Genomic DNA, 27,604 nt, shown 5'->3' with positions numbered 1-27,604 from the left:
CCTCAGCGGGCTAAAATTGCAATTATGCCCTTCAAACACAATCAGGGCCTACATGCATACTAATACACATAGTCATGCATCTCAGATAAACAGTTAGTCAAATAACATGCTTTAAATCATAACCATGCATTTAACTCATAAAATCACACATAAATCCCAACATGCCCTCCTGAAACACTAATCAAGGCCCTCGAGCCTTATTAGCGATTTTGGGTCGTTACATTATTGTTATTTTGTGATTGTTGATGACATTTGTGCCTCCTAAATTTTTATTTTATTATATTGTTATTAGTTGATGGCACTTGTGCCTCTTAAATTTTGTTTAATATCTTAACGTTGTTTTTGTTCTCTTAATTTTATTTTACCTTAATTGTCATTAAAAAAAATATATATTTGTTTGTCATTTAGTTTTTACCATATGAATCATTTAAACTATAGTTAGAATTTTGAGTACAACTATTATGTGCAATCAAATTTAAATTATGGAGAAACTAATGATATGCATGATTACCGTGAATCCTTTGATATCCAATTTGCCCCCACCTATAATCCAAATTTTTCATGGAGTCATACCCACTCTCCAATAGGGCATGAATTCAACATGCATAATCAAAGGCATGCCCAATCCGACCTATCATATCCCATTCAACAAGAAACGAGCCCATCTTTAGAGGATACCCCACAACAGTTCATGCAATCAACCTACCAAATCTTACAAGCCCAGTCTCAGTCAATCTAAAAAATTGAAACAATAGTAGGACAATTTGTAACTGTTATAGAGTCAGAAAAACAAGTTTATCCCAATCAACCCATTCCCAATCCAAATAGTCAAATTCATAGTGAAAAAGAGAATGAAGTAGTTGAAGAACTTGTAATATGCATCCAACCCCCTACTGAAACAAAAGAGTTGGATGAAATAATTTTTGAGGCTCATGAGGAAAATAAAAAAGATATAATTATATCTAAAGAGCCCATAAATGAACAAATTTGTATATTTACTCAAAATGAAAAGGAGTCTAATATAGATATGCAATTTTCTTATTTTATTGATATTCCATTAAAATTGCATATTTCTAATTTTCTTGTAGGTGTGATGTTATCAATCATTATTAATGGCATTTGCATCAAAGTCATAACTCACCCTACTAATGAAATTTTACACCATCGATTGGGTGTAGGTTGAAAGAAAAAAAATTTATAGTCGACCTAAAGACTATAAACTAGAGCGCTTTGTGGGAGGCAACCCATACTTTTTATGTTTCATTTTATCTTTCACTTTTGTTGTGTGTTTTTTCATGTTTTTCAAAAGCTCGAAGGAAACTTCTTGCCAAAAAGAAGAGAAGAAAACAAAGGAGCCAAATCAAGGAAGCATACATCCAAGGGAGTAGTTCTTAACTTTTTCCATTTTATTACTCATTGAGGACAATGTTTCATTTAAGTTTGGGGGTAGTGTGTGTGTGTGTGTTTTTCTTTGTGTTTTTGCATGTTTTTCATTTGTTGTAAAATTAAAATATATATATCTTATTTGTTTTGTTTGAAAAAAAAATATTGGTGATTTTCATTTTCTGATGATAAAAATTATGATTGAAATTGCTCTTAGTTCTTAGAAAAGTATAAATAAATCTTAAGTTTTGTTTTTAATTTTTGAGTTAGTTTTGTTTAATTATAGATTTTTTTTCATTATATGACAATTTTCTATTCTATTTGAATTATTGTGATTTTTGGACAAAGTTTATTTAAATATTAAATTCTTTAAATCTCTAAAAAAAAAAATTGAAAAATCTTCGAATTTGCTTGATTATCTCTTGAAATTTAATTTATTTTTGTTTGCATAAGCTTGTCTAATGTTCACATGACGATTTGATGTTTTTGTGTTTGCATGTTAAATATCTATTTTGAAAACAATTTTAACTTTTTAATTAATTACATAAGCTTTACTTTCATTTGTGATTTTCTTTGAACGATTTCCATTATGTAATTTTTGACGAAAATATTTGACATCACCAATTAAAAAAAATGTGTGTGTTTTAATTTTTTTTTGCTTGAGGACTAGCAAAACTTTAAGTTTCGGGGTGTGATAACTCTACAAAATAGAGTTATTTTACCACATTTTTTATGCTAATTGTTGCTTAGTCTTTAAGTTTTTAAGTAATTTATTAAGTTTTTTAAGTAGTTTTAAATTTATTAGGTTTATTTTAATTTTATAGATTTTTGTGTATTTTTATAGTTATATTATTGTAAAATGTTATAGTTTAATTATTTAAAAATAATATTATTAAGTTAGAAGTAAAAAGATGCAATTTTGAACTTAAATGTTAAATATAAATTAAGTTATAATTAATATTTTCAAAAGAATTAATTTATTTTATTTTATACATAAAAATATTTGATTATGACTTAATTTATGTTTATTTTGTAAGAAATTGTTGTATTGTTGGTGCTTGAAAAGCCAAGAAAAATAAAGAAAAGAATATGGCAAAACTGATAAGAAAGAGCTAAAAATGACATTTTTTGAAGCCCTTGCTTCCCAAGTAGCTTCGGCCCAACAGCAAGACAGCCCCCTTGGGCCCGCCTGAAGGCCCACGCCCATCAGCATGCATCTCCCTTCCCAGCCAACCGTACCCCAGCAGCTTCCAACTGCTCCTTTGGGCCCGAAGTCACCAAGCACCCTCCCCAGGCCCAATCCGACGCCTCTCGACCCAGTTGCCTACTGCCACAACTCAGCCACCAGCCCACACGCAAGCCTGCCAACAGCCACCCTCCCAGCTGTTTCTTTCCTTCTTGAGACCATCAAAGGAACAAATTGTCCCCTTATCCCACAATGCCTAAAAATGCCATTTTTTTCCCAAACTTGTCCACAAGTTTTACCCCAAAATCATCATTACACCCTATAATTTACTCATATTTGCCATATTATTATTAATTTAATTAATTTAAATTGATTATTTTAATACTCTCATTTTGGCTATAAATAGGGACTTTTCAAGACCATTTGGGAGTGCTTATTTTAGAGGGGAGGTCATACCACAAATTCCTACACTTGTAAGACCACTCCATTCTCTTCATCTTTTTCTTCTTTTTGGTCATTTTTTCTATGAGTTTTTAGAGGAAAAATTTGGGGGTTCCTCCTCCAATTTTTTCTATTTATGTTTGTAATTTCTATTTTAATTATGAGTTTCTAATCTTTTTAAGATTATTAAGATGATGATGAAACAATATGTAACTAGATAGTCTTTATTTTGTATGTTGATATTCCCATTTTGTGCAATAACGTTTATGAATTTTCTTCTTCAAATATTTTCTTTCATCTTAAATATCTTGTATTTTTTATTGTTAGAACATATTTACACTTGGTTCTTCATTAGTGCAAAATCATAATATTCTTTGATTAATGTGTGTCATTAATGCACATCAAATGTTTAGAACAAAAATATTATGTTTTGCCTTATAAATAATATTTATTGATTTATTTGTTATTTCATTAGATTGATTTACACGAAATGCTTTGAAATTATAATTTTAAAAGTGAAGATAAATCGTACAATTATATAATAATTTGTACTTAAATAGAATATCTAATTTGAATAAGTAATAGTAGATTAATTTCTACTATTACTAAAACTTGTGAATTAATGTACTTATAAATATTATTGAACTTATATTTTGTGGATTCTATTATCTTAATAATTTTTCTTCTACCATCTTGTTTACAATTATTAATTTAGTTATATATATTGTCTTTAATATCTTTATTATTATCTTTTATTTTATTTTTATTGTTACACATTCTCATCAATTTTTGGAGCTAGGTTAGAATTTATTAATTTTGGTTTAAAATAATTTTCTTTTCGATTTTAGACAAATCTTTTTGATTCGACATCCTTGCTTACACGATCATTATTCTATATGAACTATTCGTGCGTTTGCGATTTAAAACATACCCATTTTGGGTCCATCAGTTAATGAATGAATGTTGATGTTTATAATATTTAATTATTGTTGTGTTGCTCAAAATAAATCCAACACTTCCGCGGATCATTTCAAACTTAAGGAACGAAAGTATTTCTTCAAAGACTATTTAACGTCGTTTCATCTCTAGACATCACATACATACTTTGAAGACTACAACCCCCACTTATAAGTATTTTTTTTTAATATCATAAATGATTCATTTAATAAAGATGTTAGCTTCGTTGTATCTATAAATATGCACGTGTTATACATTATGTTTCTGCCAAGATTTATATATATAAATATATCTCTATATATATATTATATGAATGTGAGTTTAACTAGGGGTCCACACAGGTCGGATTTTCGGGTTTCAGGTTCATCGAGTTCGAGTTTGGCGGGTTTTGGGTTAAAAAAAATGGTACCGAAACCGATCCGAAATTTTCGAGTTTTTTCGGGTTCAGGTTCGGGTGTAATTTTGGGTTTGCTGGGCCAAATTTTACAAATTTTACAAAACATATATACAGAAAGAACATATATACTAACAAAACATATATACTAACAAAACATATTTTACAAAACATAAATACAAATTTTACAAAACATATATACTAACAAATTTACAGAAAAAAAAAATATACATATATACTAAAGGTGGCCGTGCTTACCGGATCGCTACTTGCGAGGCGAGGCGGCGTGCCGCTGGTGGCCGTGCGATCTAGTGGTGCCACCGCGTGAGAGTTGAGGGTGAGGGAGGCTCCTGGCTCTCGTCGGGATGGGTCGGCAGGCAGTGGCACTCGGCTGGGCTACTACTCTCTTCTCTCCTGCTGCCGTGCTGATCTGCCCCGTGAGAGCTGAGGTGAGGGAGACTCCTGGCTGAAACGAAAGAGAAGAAGACTAAAAAAAGGGGTCGGGTCAGATGTAAACTTTAGTTTAGGGCTGAGTTTTTTTTTTCAGATTTTTTCAGATTTCGGTCGGGTTTCGGGTTACACCCGAACCCGACGACATATGTTTTATAAACCCGAACCCGACCCGATTTTTTCGGGTTCAGGTCGGGTTAGACTCGATTTTGTCGATTTTTTCGAAAAAACGGGTTCTCCGAGTTCGGGTCGGGCGGGTTTTGCGGGTCCCGTGTGCACCCCTAAGTTTAACACTTTTTCTTGGGTTTAACAACTTTTTTAACATACTTTCTTTTTGTTTTTTTATTGTTGTAATAATGTATTAACAGCTTTTTTTTTTAATTCTGTTAAAAAAATGTAAACAGAAACTTTAAGTTTATATATATTATAATAATTTAATGTAATTAAAAAGGATATATATCCAAAAAAAAAATTCATATATATATATAAAGATAATAAAAAATACAAACAAATGTTATTCTGTTAAAAAAAAGTGTGGATATATTATGAAACTTTAAATTTATATATATATTGTAATAATTTGATGTAATAAAAAAAGGAGAAACATATCTTATAAATTCCTTATGTATAAAGATAATAAAAAATACAAACAACTGGCATTCTATTAAAAAAAGCGTATAGATATATTATCATCGTAAGAAACAAATGGTAATCTATAGGTAAGAAACTTTAAAACTATATATATATATATATATATATGAGTGCACTCTTAATGGTTACTACCATGGATGATTACTTTAATATTAACCATTAGATTATAATCAATAATCTATATTTATAGTTGTTAATTAATCTTTCTAAAAATAAATTTTGATTTTTTAAAAAAAAATTAGAAGGGTTACGTGATGAAAAAAATGTATTTATTATGAAAATATAATATTGTAAACTTTTCATTTTTCAAATACATGTCAATTTCTAAATATAGCTAGTGTCTCTCATTGGTTGGAAACAACATTAATTATGGCAAAAAAAAACTAAATTTGAAATTAATGTAGAAAAAAAATATTTACTTCTTGGTGACTTGCTATACCAAGTCACTATGTTGCCACATCATCATAATTGTTAGTACCCATCTATGGGTGGTAACCATTGAGAAGTCTTCCATATATATATATATATATATATATTGTCTATGACTATCGAAATCTTTTAAGAAGAGGATTGAAAATGTTAGTTTAAATATGATTTGTGTGTTTATAGTTTAAATGTAAAATATTTGTTATATAATTATTTAGAAAATTTAAATTTTCAAGTCTAAAATTGTAGAGTCCTAGAATGTTTACTTAGTTAGCTAGCTAGTAGTAGTTGTAGTATTTTAGATTTCATGGATTTTGGTTCAAACCGGGACTTAGTTGGAAATTCCTAGCAACAGTTATGGGTTTTATAAGTTTAACCTATAGTTTAAGAATATTAATTATAACATAAGGTTTGATCAATATTGCTAGACCTAAATATGATATTTATTATAACCTAAGGTTTAGATAGAGCTAATAAGAATATGACACTTGTCATAAGCATGATTATTAATGAATTTAGTATTTTGATGATAAAATAAGGAAATATAAGCTTTAGTATTCACCAGAAACTGCTAGAGTCATAGTTTGACTCAGTCAAAGTAATTATCCAACCTTAATTATGTTGAAAAAGTGCATTTACGTGTTTAAAATATTCACGTATGCCAATATATCGCAGCTAGGAGCCGATATATCGTCTGACGAAGGATACAGAAAACACGTTGACGTTGCACGAACGTACGAACGGAGGCTCGGGACTAGGGCAGAGCTGATATATCGCCACATAGGGGTGATATATCACCCTTAGTAGCATTTTTATTTTATTTTAAAATCAAGCCTTGACTCCTTAGACCTGCCCCTGAATAGTTTTGACCGAGTCTTAAGCCTCTGTTGACCGAATAATCACTTATTTTTCAATTATATTCATTATTTTATTCAAGCCAAAAAAGAAGATATTTTATTCCTAGAACTCTATAAATAGAACCTAGTACCAAGCCCTTCCACTCATTCTTCAAGCTGTGGTCAGAGACTCCAAGGTGCTAGTGATACCATAGAGTGATAAACACTTGGGTTGGGAAAAAACTTTGTTATTCTTAAGCTTTATAAAATACTTGGGAAGTGAGGATTAGTGTATTTCAGTATTGAAGTTAGACCAACCCTTAAGGTCAACTAAGGTACTCTTATTTTTTAAGTTCAGTTATCTAAAAACTCTTTAGTTCCTTTTATTCAGATCCTAACTTTTGATATTGGTTTTTGATTAGGTTCTTGAAACTTAAAGATCTTCTTTGGTAAGTTTGTCTTGAAGGTTTAGTTTCCAAAATTATTCTTTTCATCTCTTTCCTTTAGAAATTCTCACCATTCTTATTGTTGGTTTAGGAGTGTTCCAAGTCCTGCATTTGCTTTCAAATATCCCGGGTTTGGTAAGGAAAATAGGATAGATCTTGTATGTTTGTATGATATGTTATGTTGTCTTATGTTGTATGCTAACATTATGTACTGTATGTTTATAGACATTGGGCATATGACTTGTCTAGCTAGTAAGCCCCAATAATTTATGGGCATATGACTTGCTTAGCTATCAAGCCCCACAAATCTATAGGGCATATGACTTGCCTAGTTAGCAAGCCCCAAGTAGTATAATGGTCATTGTGGTATTATAGTACATGTTCATAGTATATAGTATATATTTATGATATGATTTATGTATATGTTTCATGTTGTTAGTAATTTTCTTTGCTGGGCATTAAGCTCACTCCTTTACTTTTAGTTTGATGCAGGAAAATAGATACAAAGACGGAATGATTTTTGGAAGCTTGGTGTGTGTTGAGGTGAATGGACTGGATGGGCTGCGTGTCGATTTGAGGACAACGTTATTTTCATTAGTCTCTTTAAATTACGTTTTATGTATTTTCCGCATTTAGCTTTGTAAACAATTTCATTTAAAGTTATGTTTTATTTTAAAACAATGAGCTCATCTATGTATTACAATTATTATTTTAAAATTTTCAATAAAGTTATGAATTTTCTCATGTATGTTATCTTCAAACCTAGTAGTTATGTCTAGCAAGTTTAATGATCTAAGTCTTAGAAATAGTTGGGTCATTACGAAAATGTGCTTCTCTCAAATCAAGTGTTTGGTGTTTTGATGGTCCAATTTTTTTAAGAAAAGCATTCAAAATGTTGGTTTAATTGTGATTTGCGTGTTTGTAAATAAATAAATAAAATAGGATGAGAGAAATTTGTCTTTGGTTCACGCAAAGAGAGAGAGAGAGATAGGGGATGACTCGTACACTTTTTGCTATATATATATAAACTATAGATATAATTTTTACCACCCAAACTTTAGATCGATTGAATTTTGGTAAGATATTTAATACTCTATAGCAAAGGAAACTAGCTATAAACTGTAAAACCTCCATAAAGTGTTACTTTATATTGACAAAACTCACATATAGTCATAAAAAAAATTAGTACCAGTTTGAGACCAATTATAAATAAAAATAAACTTTATGTATTTTGTAAAAAGTTATAATATTTTTTGATCTCACCTCTAGAAAATATGCCTCCACATAATGATAGTTGTCTTAATATTAAATATATATACTATCTTATACATACTAAAAGTTTATGATAAAATTAATTATCAATTTAGACTTCTAAAATAATTTTGTATATTTCTAATATTATATGGATATGTACATTGTAGTTATACATTTATGTCATTTTTGTTTATCGATGTTTATATATTGAATTTAACATGTCTTATCAATTATCATTTAATTTACATGTGTTTATTTACAACATTTTATAGATATAATTTTAACCTACTCATAGTATAAAAATATATTAGTTCAAACATTATTACCATACAGAAATTTTACTGTACGTTCTCAGACACTCTAAGAGGTGCGTTCCCAACATATGTTCATGCACATAAAATATGCCATTTCCACAAATTTTTTACTAATTATATATTATAGTATATGCTTTACTACACATTAATAATTTATCTTTCTTTTCGATGTCAATTAATTGTTAATTAGTTTAGTAGAACGACACTTACAAGAACTTATCTGCTATAATTATTAATTAGTTCATGAACATGCTAAAGAGGCATAAAAAAACAAACTTAAATAAAATAATTTATTAACAAATATTCCATCATCAATAAAATATAATTTGCATTAATCATGTAAAATTATTCCAATTTATTTTTGTGGAAACATTGCCAATATATTCAAATTGTTGCAAAGAATTTATCAACAAAAAAAATGGACAACACAGATCCAGAAAAAATGGACAAACATTTCACTATTCTCTCTATTGAGACACAAGATAAGAAACATGCAACATCTTCATTCTAAATTAAAAACAAAAATTAAGATACTTCTTCAAAACAATGTTCTGGTTTAACTTTATATATTTTTAATTTCATTTTTTCTTTTTTCCTTATGTGTTAGTGTCGTACATTATATAACAAATCTTCTTTAATAATTTACAATATTTTTATGATAATTAAAAAACATAATAAAAAATTACAAAAAAATAACTCAGTAGAGCACATTCTTTCACCTAGTATGACTGATATATATATGACTGATTTTGACAATGATTCAAAATTGTATTATTTGCAATCACAAATTACATACTTATAGGAGTGTAGAAATCCACACAAAGAGAAAGAGAAGTCTTTTCCTTTTTAATTGAAATTCCAAAAAAAATAAAATAAAAGAAAATCAATAAAGAGCAGCAGCAGGCTCTTTGAAAGCATAAACAAAAAAGGCCACAAAATCAAAGGCATATTCACTTGTTCATGCCGGTTGCATTCTTCACAGCATCAGCTGCTTCATGGGTCTTGTCCATCATCTGCTGACCAGCCTTCAAACCACAAAAACACATTATTATTATTATTATTGTTGTATTTTTAATATATATATAATTAAGAGATGATGATGAGATATATTAATAATATTATTATACCCCTTGAATGGAGTCTTTGGTGGACTGAGTTGTACTGCTAACCTTGTCCATCATGCCTCCAGCCTTTTCCTGAATCACACAAACATATATAAATTAATACTAAACATTACAATTAATAACAATGAGAAAATCAATACATATATACATATATATATATATATTTATATAAAAGAGTAATATGCACTGTAATATATTAATTGTAAGGTGACCTTAGCTTGACCCTTGGCCTCTCCAGCGTGGTAACTCATCTTCTCGGAGCTGTCTGCCATTTGTTCAGATTGGTTTCTTTGATATAATATTTTGGAGTGTAAGGCTTTAGTGTGATGGCTGTGATGAGATGAGATGAGACTCTAGTGTTGGGAGGGTTTATATAGTTTTCATAATTAACCTAAAGCTTACACGTGTACAAATTATTTTTGAAAACGTGTGGTCACAAAGATTGTCCATAATATAATATGCATTCCTTGGTTTGAGTAGCAGATCTTGCCCCCTTTCATACCAAATCAAACGGCAAGTTGCGATTTGAGGCCTTTTTGACCGATTCCACCTAATTTTGTTATGTTTATGTTGACGATTATATATATAACATTGGCCTTAGTACATGCATGGGATCCGGTAAATTTGTGTAAAATATGTACTTAATTTATAATATTTAGAGTGATGTGAGACTTGTGCACTTTTTCATGCATAATTATATGACACTTTTAAAAAAAAAAAAAAAAGTATTTTCTTGTCAAATTTTGTCTTTTATGATTCACAAGTGAATAAAATGAGTGATAGAATAATCGAATCTAGTATTGTTTTTGTGCTTTATGGCAAAGTACGTACGTAATCGATTGTACTTTATGTATTTTATTATTAGTTGGTTTTTAGAGTTAACATGCTTGTTTATTAAGATTGTCATACTAGCTAATATTTGAATTGCGTGCCTTTGATAGTTGACAGCTTTTCTTTATTAAACATCAAAGTATAGCGAGATGGTTATGTCTCTGCCTTGTATGTAAGGGAGAAGTCTCTTTCAGCTTATTCCATCCTTATGAATTCATAATTATGTAATCCTTGTACAAATTAAATGAAAAACCACAGTTTTAGCCTATTTTTCTAGTTTTACAATCTTTATCTTGATTTATGCTTGTATATTAACTACACAAATATAAGAGTTGACACACAAAAATTACAAGCTTTATCTGCACTGAAAATACATTTCAGCCGACTAGTGCTTGGGTTCCCTGAACCAGGGTAACAATTCTCACTATATTCAGAAGTAATTTTACATAAACCAGTTCAAGATTCAATATGTAAAAATTGTACAAACTATCTCAAAATACAGTGAAGCTATTTACCCTAACCAACCAAATCCCTTGATATAAATGCAAGATCCCCTTGCTTCAATGTTGAACTCCCTTCAACAACTTCTCTAACCTGAAAACCTTCAGATCTATAGCATCAAGACCCAGCTGAACACCTTCAGCAATCACAGCTTGATTTCAGTGCTTGCACAGAAAGCTTCGACCATCTTCAATGGAGTTTCTTGCCAAACACCTGCAAAAATCAGTGAAAGAAGAAGAAAGAAAACAGAGCAAAAAATATCCAATCCAATCTATCGAACGAAGAGAGTTAGTTATAACTAATTAACCAGCCCAATATATATCCTTGGCTGCAATTAGGCATAATCCCGAACCAACTAACAGCTGTAACTCACTAACAACCTTGTTTTACACACATGCTGACGTAGACTCTAACTAAAAACGAATATACTCCAGACATAACAAAAGTCCATTCCAGACGCGACTGGACCTAATTTTTCATACACAAAATATTGGTCCTTACATTCTCCCCCTTGACAAATTATGGTCATTGACAAAAACAATGTAAAACAAAAGATTAACTATGCAACCGATAATAGTCTGATCAAACAGTAAACAGAGTCTTAAACAGCCAAAATACAAACAAAATATAAAAGAGTGTGTGAAAGCAGTAAACAGAGTTTTAGGCAATCAAAATAACATAGAGTAGCACATGATCAAAACGACAATAGAAGTAATTGAAGATCATCTCCCCCTTCATTGATCATAATCTTCCAGCATAATCAATTGATAGCGGCAGCTTATTGCTCCCCCTGGAGAGGTGCAGTCGAATCAGGAGCCTTATCAGAGGCATCAGGAAGCGTAGGTGCAACGGATGGGTCTAACACTGCATCAGCAGGAGGCACTAGAGATGAAACTGGAGGCACAGGAGATGCAACTGGAGTAGCGGACTCCCCCTGAACAGGAACCGAAGACTCAGGTGGCACTGAAGACGCACTGAAGGAATCCCAATGAAACGGTGGAGAAGAAACATCTATCTATGGCGATAACTAAGAGCCATATTCAGTCTGAACTACCAGAGCCTTGACCACATGAACAAGCTTGTACATCGATGCTTCAAAGGCCTTTTTCCTCTTTTGATCTTTCTTGTACCGTTTAGTAAATGTCTTGAACTCAGTATACAACTGGACTTGCCAACTAGAATCTGATAGACCTTTAAACATAGGAGCTTGGGGCTTAGACGGCTGTGAAGAAGAAGGAGCAGTAGAGGAGACCTTCCTGTTGAGAGTGGCCAGAAATCCTTTACACAAAATAGGATTGGGAACCTGAAAGTCATGAGTGGTCAGCGGTGGTTTGGCAGGCTGAATAATCTGCTGAATCAGGCTTGGAAATGGCAACTTGTTACGAGTACCAGTGGAGGAGGCGACATCAACAATACGATCATAAATGAGAGTAGCCAAATCAATTGACACGCCGGTACCCACAGCATATAAAAATTTCCAAATCTCAAGAGTAATAGAGGAAAGGTGAGAATTGGGAAACCAATTATAGAGGGCCACACGATGCAGAATCCGATAGAAGGGAGTCAATTTAGTCACAAGAATCTCATGATTCCCCCACACATAATCAGGCTGGCCAGTTAAAACATGACCCATTGTAGATTGATCTGGACGATATGACTTATTATATGCAGGTTTAAGAACTTTTGGAATCTTTAGTGCACGAGATATAGTGGACGGTGCAAATTTGATACGACTACCCCGAACAAATGCAGTAAGACAATCCTCATTTTTCCCATCGACAACAGACTTATCTAAATTTTCATAAAATTCCCTAATGAGAATGGGATGAGGGGACACCAATTTAGACACGGTATTAACCCACTGCCTAGACTGTAAAAGGTCAACTAACTCAGGAAAATCTTCTAAAACAACAAGATATTCAGGCCACACGTCGCGCACAGCAAACCATCTCTGATAGTGTGAGGCCTTGGTTGCATCAACAAAGTATTGAATAGACGATGGATCAACAAACAACACAGAATCCTTAGAACTAGTGGTAAGCTTGGAATTTTTAGGAGATGGTGCAACCGGAGTGTCCTTGGGTTTACGTTTTGGAGCCGATGGTTTAGGGAGAGGTGAGGACTCATGCATTTTAGCTTTTCCTTTGGACCGCACAGGAACAGGGGGCTTTGGGGTAGGTGTTGGATGAGGTTTTGGTTGGGGTGTTGGTGTGGATTGGGGTTGAGGTGCGGGTTTAGGTTGGGTTGGGGGTGCAGGTTTGGGTGCGGGATTAGGTGGGGGTGCGGGTTGAGGTGGGGGTGCAGGTGCGGGTTTGGAGGCAGACCGAGCCTTGGGGGTTTTGGTTAAGGACGGCTTAACATGCGACTTAAGAGGAGGAATAGATGGTGTGGTTGGGGTCGGCAATGGAGAGGATGGAACAGGGGAGGACGCAGACTCAACAGAAGAACAAGTAATGCGTTTAGGGGACTTACCAACAGAAGAAGGCGGACGGGCATGGAGTACTTTGTCGGAGGGACTGACGGTAGGAACAGACGCAGTCACCACCTCGGGAAGGGACGACGACGGAGATGACTCTGCGACGGTAGGCAGAACCGGAATAATAGCCATAGCCACACTAGAATCAAGAGCAGGAGACACAACTCGACTGGGTGATGTGGCGACTGCAGATGGCACAGATGCATCCACAGAGGATGAGACATGTAGAGTCCAAGAACTTTACTTAGCTAGTTAAATAGTAGTATTATAGTAATAATAGTATTATCTTTATGACTGTGGATTTTTGGTTTAGACTGTGATTTATTTGGACACTCGTAGTAGTACTTGTAGATTTTCTAAGTTTAACCTATAGTTTAAGAATATTAATTTTAACCTAAGGTTTGATTAATATGACTGATATTGAGGATAATATTTATTATACTATAAGGTTTAGATAAGAACCAATAGGATTTTAAGCACATGTTATGTATGGGTTTAATAATGATTAAGTATTTTGAGGATTTAATTTATTAAGTTAAAATTTGAATACTCTAAGGTCAGTCAGCAGCTTTGAAAACGTTTGAGGGCTTAGTCAAGGCTGTTTACTCAATTCAAATTAAGCTAAAAATGTGTAATTTCGTATTTAAATAATCAGCGTATGCTGATATATCGCAGCTATAGGGGGCGATATATCACAGCACGAAGATACGAAAAATACGAAACGATGCACGATGGCCTCGGGCATACTGGCCCAGGCGATATATCGCCTACAGGGGGCGATATATCGCCCCTCTCAACCTATTTTGAATGTTTTTGAAATCATTTTCCATTCAACCCTTCAACCTCTTGATAAGTCTAGCATCTTTTTGAACGAGTCTTCAGCCTCTGCTGAACGATAATTCAAATTATTTTCACTTAAAAAGCCATTATTTTTATTCAAGTTAAATTAAGATCCTTTCATTCCTAAACTCTATAAATAGGACCTAGTACCCAGCCATTATTCATCTTTTACTCTAAGTTCAGAGGCTGCAAGTTGCTAGGTGAGTGTGAGAGTGTAAACACTTGGGTTGGGAATCATAAGCTTGATCATCATAAGCTTATCAAACACTTGGGAAGTAAGGTTTTATAGCATTTCGGGTCAAGGTTTAGATTGGTCTTACAAGTCTTCAAGGTATTTCCACACTCTAGTTCATTGGTATTATTTTCTTTAAGTTCTCATAATCTTCTACCAGCCTTCTAACCTTATTCTTATTTTGGTTAGGAAATCTAAGTTCTTGAGCACAAGGTTTTGGTAAGTATATTTTAATAGTATAGTTCCTTCATCTCTTTCATCTCTTTTCTTCAATAGACTCACCCTTTCATAAATGGTTTTTAGGAGTGTTCCAAAGTCCCAACTCTGTCCTCATATCCCGGTAATTTGGTAAGGAAAATAGGATAAGATTTATGTGTTATATGCTTTTATATGTTATCTTATGGTTTTTATGTTATGATATGTATGTTTGTAGGCTTGGGCATATGACCCATATGACTAACAAGCCCCAAACAGATTATGGGCATATGACCTGCTTAGCTAGTAGGACCCCACTAATTTAATGGGCATATGACTTGTTTAGTCTATGGGACCCCAAGTAATAATGGCCATTATAGTATGTATGTGATATATGTGTTATGGTATTTTTATTTTATGTTGCACTATGAATTTTTATGTATATGGCTATATGTTAGATTTTCCTTGCTGGGGATTAGGCTCATTCCTTTTTGTTTATGTGTGCAGGAAAATAGGTCTTAGTGGTGGGGAAGGTTCTTGGAAGCTTAGAGAATGTGTATTGAGGCGGAATGGATTCAAGAGCCGAGCGTTTCGATTCGAGGATGTAGTTTTATTTTTATGGCTTTTACACGTATTTTTCCGCATCTTATTATGTAAATCTATTTTTAATAATGTCATGTTTTGATTTTAAAACAATGGGATCCCATATCCTACTTGAGATTTTATGTAAGTTTAACTCTTATTTTTACAAGTTTCTTAATAAAGTTATGGTATTTTCACTTGTAAGTTTTATTAAGGATTAGTATGCATAGTTTTTGTTAATGGTCCAAAAGTCTAGAGTAGTTGGGTCATTACAAGACAGCCACCTCCGGAGAAGGAGAGACCGACACATCGACGACAGGAGAAGACCGGAGACGGGAATGGCGGCGATTGGCTCTTTGCTTCATAATGCCGAATTGGTTAGGGTTTCTGCAATTTGACCACTGTAAACACAACTCACACAAGCGCAAGTGATGTTATATTTATAGAAAGACTTTAGAAATTCCCTTACAAGAAATTGACCGTGCTCAAAGAATGACAAGGCCCATTAAAAAAATAACCCACACTAATATATGAAGGACCAAAACTGACATTTTTTTTTTGTTAAAAGAATAAAAGACAGGAATAGAATCCAAACAGTCAACATAAAAAAAATATGCACACTTAAATGACAGAAGAGATTTATGAACAACAACTCTGATAAGCTCAACATGGATTAAAATATCTGATCAAAATATACACATCATGCTTACAAAAAAAAAGGGAAAAGAGTGTGATCTATACATGCGAAAAAACACTGCCTAAACACACAAATTTTTTCTTAACAAGAGATTTGAGCCATTATTTTCATTTGTGTGTGCAAAAAGACCTCATGAGGAACAAAATCATTAAGTGGTCCACTCACTCAACATGAAAAAAAAAATTCCCTTTTTTTTTTTAATTTGATATATCCTCTTTTGACAACAAACACTCTGAGTTTTCCAAATACCCAGCACTAGCTTTCACTCATCATCAGAGATGTAGCCGTCTCCTTTATTTGTATTTTGCTCATCAAACACCAAGAGGAGGAGCAAACTCCCCAGGGCATAAGATGGTACAAAGGAAGCTCTTCCCATTGCATCCAATAATGGTAGCCTTTTGAGCTGGAGAAAATAAGGGCTCAATTCTAAATCTTGGAAAAAAATAGTGTGATTAAAAAGCAGTGACCAAGATACAAGTACTTCACACAGACTTAGGAAAAATAAAATTTGGTAAAGCATGAAAATAAAAATGTGACCAGACGAAACACCGAACCTCTCAGATGATACAGAGACCAATGTTGGTTCGGAGATGTGCATAAGTTTGAGCATCAAGAGCTTTTGTAAACAAATCTGCTAACTGGGCATTAGTGGAAACATGAGAAATTGTTAGCAATTTAGACTCAACCATGTTTCTAATGAAATGATAACGTATGTCAATGTGTTTGGTCCTTGAATGTTGAACTGGGCTTTTGGAAATGTTAATGGCACTTGTGCTATCACAAAAGAGGGTCAATGAATTTTGTGGATAGCCATAATCAGTGAGCATCTTATGGAGCCAGATGAGCTGAGTACAACAGCTGCCAGCCGCAATGTACTCTGCTTCAGCAATGGAGAGTGAAATAGAATGTTGTTTCTTGCTAAACCAAGACACCAAATTGTTCCCGATATAGAAACAACCCCCAAAATTACTTTTCCTATCATCTAGAGATCCTGCCCAATCAGAGTCACTATACCCTACCAGGGACATAGTTGTATCACATGAATACCATAAACCAAATTTGATAGTCCCTGCAAGATATTTAAAAATACGTTTGACAGCAGTAAGAAGAGACTGTTTAGGATTGGCTTGATAACGGGCACATAGACCAACACTAAAGGAAATGTCAGGATGACTAGCTGTGAGATACAACAGGCTTCCTATCATGCTACGGTACAGGGTTGGATCTACCGGGTCCCAAGATTCATCTTTGTTGAGTTTAGAGGTAGTGCCTATAGGAGTGCGTGCATGTTTGACCTGAGTGAAACCAAATTTTTCTAACATGGACTTGGTATACTTAGATTGAGAAATAAACATTCCCTGATCTGATTGCTTAATCCAAAGTCCTAGAAAATAAGATAGATCTCCTATTAGACTCATCTCAAACTCACTTTGCATAAGATCTACAAACCTAGTAACCTCACTCTCACAAGTTGACCCAAAAATTATGTCATCCACATATATCTGTGCAACAAATATTCCATTAGTGAGATACTTGATAAAGAGGGTATTATCTGCACTACCACGGGTGAATCCATTGGATAGAAGGTAGGCAGTAAGTCTGTCATACCATTCGCGAGGAGCTTGCTTTAACCCATATAGGACCTTTTTCAGGTGGAAAACATAGTCAGGGAACTGAGGGTCCTCAAAACCTTGAGGTTGTTTCACATAAACTTCCTCTTGGAGAATACCATTCAGAAACGCACTTTTTACATCCATTTGATGTAATTTAATTCTCAGATGGCATGCAATTGGAAGAAGTAACCAAATAGATTCCAACCGTGCAACTGGGGCAAAGGTTTCTTCAAAGTCCACTCCTTCCACCTGATTGTAGCCTTGTGCAACTAACCTTGCCTTATTTCTTATGACAGTGCCAAACTCATCTGATTTGTTCTTGAAAATCCATTAGTTCCAACAACATTAGCTCCTTCAGGTAGGGGTACTAGGGTCCACACATCATTTCGTTTGAATTGGAACATTTCATCTTGCATAGCAGCAAGCCAGAACTCATCTAAAAGAGCATCCTTGGCACTTTTTGGCTCAATCTGAGATAAGTAACAGGTGAAGGCAATCAGATTTTGTAATTTTTTTCTGGTGACCATGGTAGCATTTGGATTTCCAATAACAATATCAGGGGGATGAGCCTTCTAAATCTAGGCAGGGGGTCCATTTTTATAAAGTTTTGCATGTTGAGATTCCTTTTGCAGAACACTGGTAGCTTCCTCATCACATTGTGAGCCGCTAGGACTGGCTTCTTGTTCCTCTGATGCAGTTGGTTCAGTATGAAGTGACCCAGATGGAGTGTCAGGAACCATTTGATTTTGGCTAGCTGTGACTGGAACTGGTGTAGTTAAGACTGGAGTTTCATCATCTGCCACGGGATCTTCAGAATTTTCCAAGTCATCAAATCGAGCATTGATGGACTCAACCAATGAACGAGTTCTTTTGTTGAACACACGATAGGCACGACTGTTAAGCGAATACCCAAGAAACACTCCTTCATCACTCCTTGGATCAAATTTTCCTAAATGTTCTCGATCATTTTAGACATAGCACACACATCCAAAAATGTGCATATGACTGACATTAGGAGTCCTTCCTTTCCAAAGCTCATAGGCAGTCTGTGTCGTTCCAGTTCTCAGATGAACCCGATTGCAGATATAACAGGCTGTATTAATTGCTTCAGCCCAAAAACGCTTAGAAATGTCCTTAGCATGCATCATTACCCGAGCCATTTCCTGCAGGGTCCTGTTCTTCCTTTCAACAACCCCATTTTGTTGAGGGGTTTTTGGAGCTGAAAACTCATGTTTTATTCCTAACTGATCGCAGAAATCGGAGAACACAGTGTTTTCAAACTCCTTTCCATGGTCACTTCGAAGTCGATAGACTTTCCCAATTTTAGATTCCTTTTCATTTTGGAGTCTGAGAACTAAGGCTGAAAACAGTCCAAAAGTGTCTGACTTTTCTTTGAGGAAATCTACCCAAGTGTACCTAAAGTAATCGTCAACAAGAACCATGACAAATCGTTTACCACTTAGACTTTCATTCTGCATGGGTCCCATTAAATCCACATGAATCAACTCCAGCACACGGGAGGTGAGAAGCATGTTTACAGGAGGATGTGATGCTTTTGTCTGTTTTCCCATTTGGCAAGGTCCACACAGCCTATCTCTAGTGACTTTCATCTCTGGGATCCCTCGAACAGCTTGTAGTTTCAAAATTCTCTTCAAGTCTCTAAAGTTTAAGTGCCCCAGTCTATAGTGCCAGAGGTATGACTTATCAAGAAAAGATCTGTTGCATAAGACTTGATTGCTTAGTGCATAGCAGTTGTCGCTGGTTCTATTACCTGTCAAGACTGAGCACCCATTAGTTGCAACAAGACAGTGAGTTTTAGAGAAACTTACAGTGAAGTCATTGTCACAGAGTTGGCTGATGCTAATAAGATTGGCCTTGAGACCTTTGACGTACAACACCTCAGTCAATGAGCTACTTCATTTAGCACCAGATCACCTTTTCCAAATATCTGACCCTTGTTCCCATCACCAAAAGTCACAGCTCCCTCCTTTCCTTCTTTATAGTTTACCAACACATTTATGTTGCCGGTCATATGGCGAGAACATCCACTGTCGAAGTACCATTGGTCTTCTTGAAAAGCTGAAAGAGAGGTGTGGGCAACTAATGCAACACTCTTGTTAAGATCAGATTTTGGTTTCCACTCACTATATGACAACTTTCCTGTAAATCGATTCAATTGTGGAAAGCTATTCGGACGATCGATCATAGCTTTCAAATATGCCAACAACTTGTAGCATCTGGGTCTAATATGTCCTCTTTTGTTATAAAAATGACAAATGGGAACAAATCTCTCTTCGTGAATCTGACCATCCAGGATAGTCTTCCTTCCTTCGTAATTCAACTTGATGGGTCCAGATGAGACACTGATCCATTTAGTGGAATCTGGAAAACCAGGACTGAAGGTATTGTGCATTGAGTCATCATGAGTCTTATCTTCCTTGTTCTTAGACGAAGAGGGATCATTAATTCCTAAATTCTCCCCTTTCTTGTAAAGCATTTTGTACCCAATGGATGTTCGATCTCCATATGGTTTTTGTGACTGCAAGGTGTGGTTAATTGCAGCAGTTCCTGGAGGGATAAACTCAAGAGATTGCCTAGCCCTTATTAAATCTGCAGTAAGTTTGTAAATCTCACTGTCCTTCTCATCAAGCTGTTTTGTGAGCTTTTTCACAGTGTCCTCCAACTCATCCTTCTCAGATTCAAGTTGTTGTTTGGCACTAGTGAGACCTTTGATTTGTTTAGCCATATACTCCCATTGAGCGAACATCTCTTCATATGCATGTTGTCTCCCGTCACTGTCCTCATCTGTTGAGCTTGTGTTTTCATCTTCCTCTGAACACATTGATTGATGACTCTTTGCCACAAAAGCCACCACCTGTTTCTCTTCATCAGACTTGTCACTTGAAGTGGAGCTCTTTTCTTCATCACTATCACTCCATGCAGCTGCTAAGGCTTTCTTCTTCTTAAGAGTGTTGGCACACTCAGCTTGAATATGTCCATATCCGTCACATTCTCGGCACTGTATTCCCCTGTTTTTCTTGTCGCCAAACTGCTGAGTTTGCTTATTGTTTCCACCAAAATTTCTTCTGAGACAATTTTCTTTTCCTCCTGGAAAGTTTTTCTTGTAATTCCTCTTCAAGAATTTTGCATAATTCTTGGTCAGCAGCGCGAAAGTCTCATCAGTGAAATCCTCAGATGCATCTGAGATCAACTTCTTTTCCTCCTTATGCACAAATGCAAGACTGTTATCAGCTTTTTCTTTTTCGGGATCTTTCTGCTTCTTGCCTTTCTTCCACCGGGTGAGACTCATTTCATAGTTCTGCAATGACCCAATTAACTCATCAAGATCAAGTTCCTCGACATTTCGCATTTCTTCTGTAGAGGTAACCTTTGACATGAACTTCCGAGGCAGAACTCCAAGCACCTTGCGAACCAATTTTGCGTTTGAATAAGTCTTTCCAAGTGCATAAGATTCATTTGAGATATCGCACAATTTGGCATGGAACTCCGCTACAGTTTCTTCCTCTTCCATAGACAGATTTTCAAATGCTTTTGCCAAAGCCCTCAGTCTGGACTTCTTTACTGCATCCCTTCCTTCATTCTTTATTCTCAGTTTCTCCCAAGCTTCTTTGGCAATTTCACAGTTGGCTATGACTTTTAGCTGATTTGTAGAAACTGCATTAAAGAGAGCATGCATAGCCTTTGAATTAAAATTGGCCCTTTCCATCTCTTCTGTAGTCCATAGACTCATTTGTTTAGGCTTAACAACTTCATCTCCAACAACGGTTGGACACTTCCATCCATCTTCAACAGCCATCCACACCCGTTCATCAACAGCTCTCAAGAATGCACGCATTTTTTTCTTCTAGTAAGGATAATTTTCCCCTTCAAGCATTGGGGGTCGAGATGTAGAACCTCTTTCTCTGAACATCTCCATTCTGTACAAACAATTGAACAAAAGCAAAAGACAATATATTCCCAAAGTCGGAACTCAGAGGGGGTCAGTGTCAACTGGAGAAACCAGAAAAAAACAAGAATTGTGAATTACACGAAGACAAATCAAAACTCAATCTCAGTACACAAAAGATAGGAGGATCGAAAGAAAAAAAAACAATTAGAATAACTTGGCTCTGATACCAAATGAAAAACCAAAGTTTTAGCCTATCTTTCCAGTTTTACAATCGTTATCTTGATTTATGTTTGTATATTAACTACACAAATATAAGAGTTGACACACAAAAATTACAAGCTTCATCTGCACTGAAAACACATTTCAGCCGACTAGTGCTTGGGTTCCCTAAACCAGGGTAAAAACTCTCACTATATTCAAAAGTAATTTTACATAAACCAGTTCAAGATTCAATATGTAAAAACTGTACAAACTATCTCAAAATACAGTGAAGCTATTTACCCTAGCCAACCAAATCCCTTGGTTATAAATGCAAGATCCCCTTGCTTCAATGTTGAACTCCCTTCAACAACTTCTCTAACTCGAAAACCTTCGGATCTATAGCATCAAGACCCAGCTGAACACCTTCAGCAATCACAGCTTGATTCCAGTGTTCGCACAGAAAGCTTCGACCATCTTCAATGGAGTTTCTTACCAAACACCTGCAAAAATCAGTGAAAGAAGAAGAAAGAAAACAGAGCAAAAAATATCCAATCCAATCTATCGAACGAAGAGAGTTAGTTATAACTAATTAACCAGTCCAATATATATCCTTGGCTGCAATTAGGTATAATCCGAACCAACTAACAGCTGTAACTCACTAACAACCTTGCTTTACACACATGCTGACGTGGACTCTAACTAAAAACGAATATACTCCAGACATAACAAAAGTCCATTCCAGCCGCGACTGGACCTAATTTGTCATACACAAAATATTGGTCCTTACATTAAAGAATATGAATTTGAATGAAATTGGTATTACTTGCTTACTTCATGGACCTTTTCAGGTAAAGGTTTATGTTCAGCCTCAGTACGTAGAGAACTTTGTTTGGACAACACTCAATGTTATGTCGTCCTTTCAGCAGAAAAAGTTAGCGGTTGGGTATTGTGGTCGAACAAACACATATGTAATACACATTCACAAAGAGGGTCCAAATATATATTAAGCTAAAAAGAGAGTTTAAATGGGTATTAAGCTAAAATAGAGAGACAAAAAATAGTATTATCTCTTTGTTATAATATTTTTAGTTAAATAAAATAACCATCTACAGTAATTTCATTTATTATCAATGAAGAATAAAAAAGTATTTTAAACAACAAATTCAATAGATCATTCGCGATGCAATATTGTGTTAGCAAATGTCTAAAAAAGATTTTAACATATATTTCACGATGCAAAGTACATTACTGAAGGTCTAAACATATATCTATATATTAGGTGCAAGTAACGTGCAATGCACATTTGTTTATTTTTATTTATAAAATTTATTAATTACTTTTATAAATTTTTATGAGTATCATATAAATTTTAAATAAATAAACAATTTTATAAATAAAAGAATGATATAAACATATTAAAAGAAAAATTAAACAAAAACATTGTTTATGGTTTTTTTTAAAAATAATACGATAATCTTTTAGATCACAAAATACCCTATTTAAGGTACAAAACATTCATGATCATATTATTCAAATCACACCTCAATAATTGGAGAATAAACTTTTTAATCTTGATAGTAGATAAATGTTATTGTAATTTCTTATTTAGTTACACAGTCATACTATTTCACTACACGAAAAGAGGTCTACAACGACAACTTTTGTCATCGTTGTAGATCCAGAAGTCGTCGCTGAAGCTGTACTACGACAATTTGTTGTCGCATAAAAGTCGTTGTTGTAGATCCGTATGTGTAGGGTCCTACAGCGATGACAACATGTCATTATCGCAGTAGGGTTTTGCTACAGTGACCACATGTTGGTCGCAATAAGAAATCTCTTTTTTTTGGTCGAAATATTCTATTGCGACAATATGTCGTCGCAATAGGCTCGTGCAAAATTTGAAATTTTGAATTTTAAAAACTCCTACGAAATCTCACTATTTCGTGTTCTGCATGTACTCTACTGCGACGACTTGTCGTCATTGTAGGTGCATTTTTATTTAATTATTTTTAAAAAATTATTTTAATATTAATTAAATCTAATTATAAATAAAAATAATTTATTTAATGAAAATCTAATTTAATATTAATAAAAATTATAAATATTTAACATAAATTATATTAATATGAAATCAAAATAAAAATACTTTAGTTAAACTTAGTACAAAAGTAAGTAGTCTTTAAAATGTAAAAAACATCACAAAATATTAATAAGTTTAAAATCATAACACAACCAAACTAAATGTCATCTAAATCAATCCCAAAGTCGTCATCATTGCCGGACTGGTGTGATGATTGTTGTGGTGCCTAATGGGGTGCCTATTGTGGTGCATGTTGTGGTGCCTGCTGGGGTGCCTATTGTGGTGGAATTTGGCCCGAGCCTGGAAAGTTCGCCATCATGGACTGGATCATATTCATGCCCAAGTTCACAGGTTGAAATTGCAGGACTGGAGTATTCGGGTTGGGTGCTTGCATAAATTGTTGCATTTGGAGAAGGTTATTGCTTTTGGTCATGATGGCTTGCTTAAAGTGTTGAGCCATTGACTGGAAAGCCTTAGCTGGTACTGTTGGAGGGCTGACTGTGGTCGATGTAAATGGTGATGCCTCTGACTACAAAGAGGCTCTGGTGGTGCCAGTGGCAAAGGAACTAGTGCCTTTCAACTTGTGTCCAATACCTCGATTGTGGCCATGACGTTGACCAAGTACCTTCAAGACGACTTGCATCATCGAGAGAGACACTTCATGCTGAAGATTCAGATTGGGATTGCGTTTGCGTTTGCGTCTGAACATCTTGCTGCAAGGCATCCTGCAGTTTAGAAATAATACAATTAATACATAATATAATTAATTAATAAACATATATACAAAACTTAGAAAGTTACGTATGCATCTTTATCATTCGTGTTCACCCATCCATGTATTGGATGAGTGTGCATGTCATGGAACGTATCAATAATGTTGGGCAGTTCTTTGGTTTGAGGATTAATCTTTAGAAAATAAAATATTACAACATATCGGTTAAATACTTAAATTATTATCAAGATAACTAAAAATACTTCAAACTATCTACATATTTTTATTTACCTTCTTAAATCGAGCAAAAGCATAAGAGGTCGATCCATGGAGACTTGGATACTTTTGTTTTGCTCTGTTGGCAGCATTTGCCTTTAAGCGTGCCATTAACTGTGGAGAGGTGAAAAGGTCAACACGCTTCTGCCAATTGTCATTGTTTATGTCCTTCGGTGGATTCTTTCTGGCTATCTCGATATCATCATATCTGCCATGTTCATCGAAATATTTTTTCTTGCGACCTTTTCTATCTTTGTAGCTATCTTGAAACTCACGCTCAATGTCAGTTGATATCAATCACCACTCGGGGAGATCTCCAGGGAGAATGAAATATTCCTTCAAAAAAATAAAACTTGTTAGAATTTTGAAATTATAAAAAACATTACATGTGAATATATTTATAAATTTACCTCAATTTTTCCCATTAATTCTATCTTGTCTGCATCCGGAACACTCTGCCACAAGTCATAATATAACGACACATGGTGACCAATAAGGTTACCAATAAGTCTTATGAACAATTTCCCACAGCCACCAACTGCTTTGTAGTTTCCCTCATTCAGATTGAAATCTAGTTTCAATGGGCCTTTATTGTTTTGCACGAGCTACTCCAAATTTTTGGATTGAGATGGACCTCTCTTTCTTGGGGCAGGTCCTGCATATTTTAAGTGAAGAATAAAATTAGATTAAATAAAATAATAGCAATTTGTCATTTATTTATAAAACATAGACTAATTATATTATATTAACTGTCTCACAAGAAGTAGGTACCAGTGGAGGATTTGGAGAAGGATCACCCGCTCCATCACCGCCATGAGAACGAGCAACAACAACAGACATATCCTTATAGTTTATATAATTATTACATTAAAATCAGTCATAAAATAATAGTAATAAAATCCACATTAAAGTCAAATACTGCTTGGAAACTATTGAAATGAAAACATCCACATTAAACTGTCTATCATGCATTGGAAACTATCATCCACATTAAAGTTACAATAAAAATATTCAGAAGAAAATATTATTCCGCATCAATTTTGATTCTTACATCATCATTTGTACTTTATACATCATCTTCACTAATTTGGTCATCTTCATCGTCATTGATAAAATCACTATCCACATTCGGAACAGATCAAGACGTTTTGCCAATTATGCTAGTGTGACTAGGACGATCGAAAGTCATAACCACCAACTCTCCTAATTCCACATTGAGTACAAAATTTGATGAAGTACTATCATGCACCACATCAACCTTGTTATCATCATCGATACTTGGATGATCCCAGATCTTTCGATGATTAACTTCTTCTGCTATCCTCCAATTTTTGTTTCTTGAAGGATCTTTCAGGTAGAAAACTTGTTTTTCTTGATTAGCAAGAATAAATTGTTCGTTCTTGTACCATTAAGAATTAACCATAATACTAGTGATGTTATTCTCAGTCACATTTTGACACTTGCTTACATCAATGTTGAACCATGTACATCGAAACAATACTACCGAGTAACCGTGAGAATAGCATAACTCTAAAATCTCGTCAAGTTGGCCATAGAAAATAAAACCTTCGATTCATGGCACCGAAACTCCACTATTTTGAGTGGTACGTCCTTGGTCATGACTATGGACCAAAAACTTCATATTGTTAACGATGCAAGCAGTGTAGGAGTTTGCATTTTGAGTCGACCCATTTGCAAAAGCAAATAATTCATCGGTACACTCAGTTGACTCTACTTGTCGCAAACGACACATCTATATAGCTGAGCACAAAAAAAATGAATACATAATGAGATGAGTATTAATCAGTTGGAATTTCATAAGATGTCTAGTTTCGATCATTTACCTTCATTTTAAACCAGCTAGGGAAATCTTTTTGAAGATTTATCTTTGGATTTTCTCGAAGGCATCCATTGTAGAGCATAAGAATGAATGTAAGATAACAGTTGGATATGAATTTATTTTAATCATTTCATATATGTGTTGAGCTACTTACTCCATATATGGTTGGATTTCAAAGAAATTGTTGAGTACAAACCACTCAGCTTCTTTTCGACAAACATAGTCAAGGGATATGGTTTTCTTTTTGCTACTTGAATGACATTGTGATTAAAAAACAGATAACTGTCTCTTAGGAATAACAATATCCTCATTTTTTCTGGATGATTAAATTTAGTCTCCATGCCCTGAAGATATTGTGAACAAAAATTCAAAGCTTCATCTGCAACATAACCCTCCGATATAAATACTTCAGGTCGCACCTCATTCCTCACATAATTTTTCAACTTCTTCATATACCTTTCAAACAGATACATAAACCTCATGTAAACTGGTCCTTCGAGGATAGCTTCTTGCGGTAAATGAAGAATTAAATGAATCATTATGTCAAAAAAGACTGGAGGAATAATTAACTCCAACTTGCACAAAATTTGTATCAATTGATCTTTTGCGTTCTCCATGTCCTTAACAACCAATGTACGAGCACAAATTTGCTTAAAAAATTACAACGCTCAATGATTGTCTTCGAAATAGACTTATCCAAGTAGCCTCGAACTCCTACTTGCAACATACGTTGTATAAGAATGTGACAATCATAGG

At 34.3% G+C, this 27,604-nt stretch overlaps 2 protein-coding genes across 2 annotated transcripts; both read right to left on the bottom strand.

The window, feature by feature from the left end:
• Positions 1 to 11,972: 11,972 nt before the first annotated feature.
• On the bottom strand, positions 11,973 to 13,802 carry LOC133814249 (uncharacterized). Its single transcript, XM_062247238.1, has 2 exons — positions 12,261 to 13,802; positions 11,973 to 12,209 (listed from the first exon to the last, which is right to left on the bottom strand). The coding sequence occupies exons 1-2, from the start codon at positions 13,800 to 13,802 to the stop codon at positions 11,973 to 11,975; spliced, it is 1,779 nt and encodes a 592-aa protein (XP_062103222.1).
• A 5,930-nt stretch (positions 13,803 to 19,732) lies between these two features.
• On the bottom strand, positions 19,733 to 21,685 carry LOC133814248 (uncharacterized). Its single transcript, XM_062247237.1, has one exon. The coding sequence runs from the start codon at positions 21,683 to 21,685 to the stop codon at positions 19,733 to 19,735; it is 1,953 nt and encodes a 650-aa protein (XP_062103221.1).
• Positions 21,686 to 27,604: the final 5,919 nt, after the last annotated feature.

The sequence above is a fragment of the Humulus lupulus genome, chromosome 2, assembly GCF_963169125.1.
Source record: "Humulus lupulus chromosome 2, drHumLupu1.1, whole genome shotgun sequence".
Lineage (NCBI taxonomy): Eukaryota > Viridiplantae > Streptophyta > Magnoliopsida > Rosales > Cannabaceae > Humulus > Humulus lupulus.
Note: the sequence above shows the minus strand (reverse complement) of the source record. Positions and strands in the feature narration are given on the sequence as shown.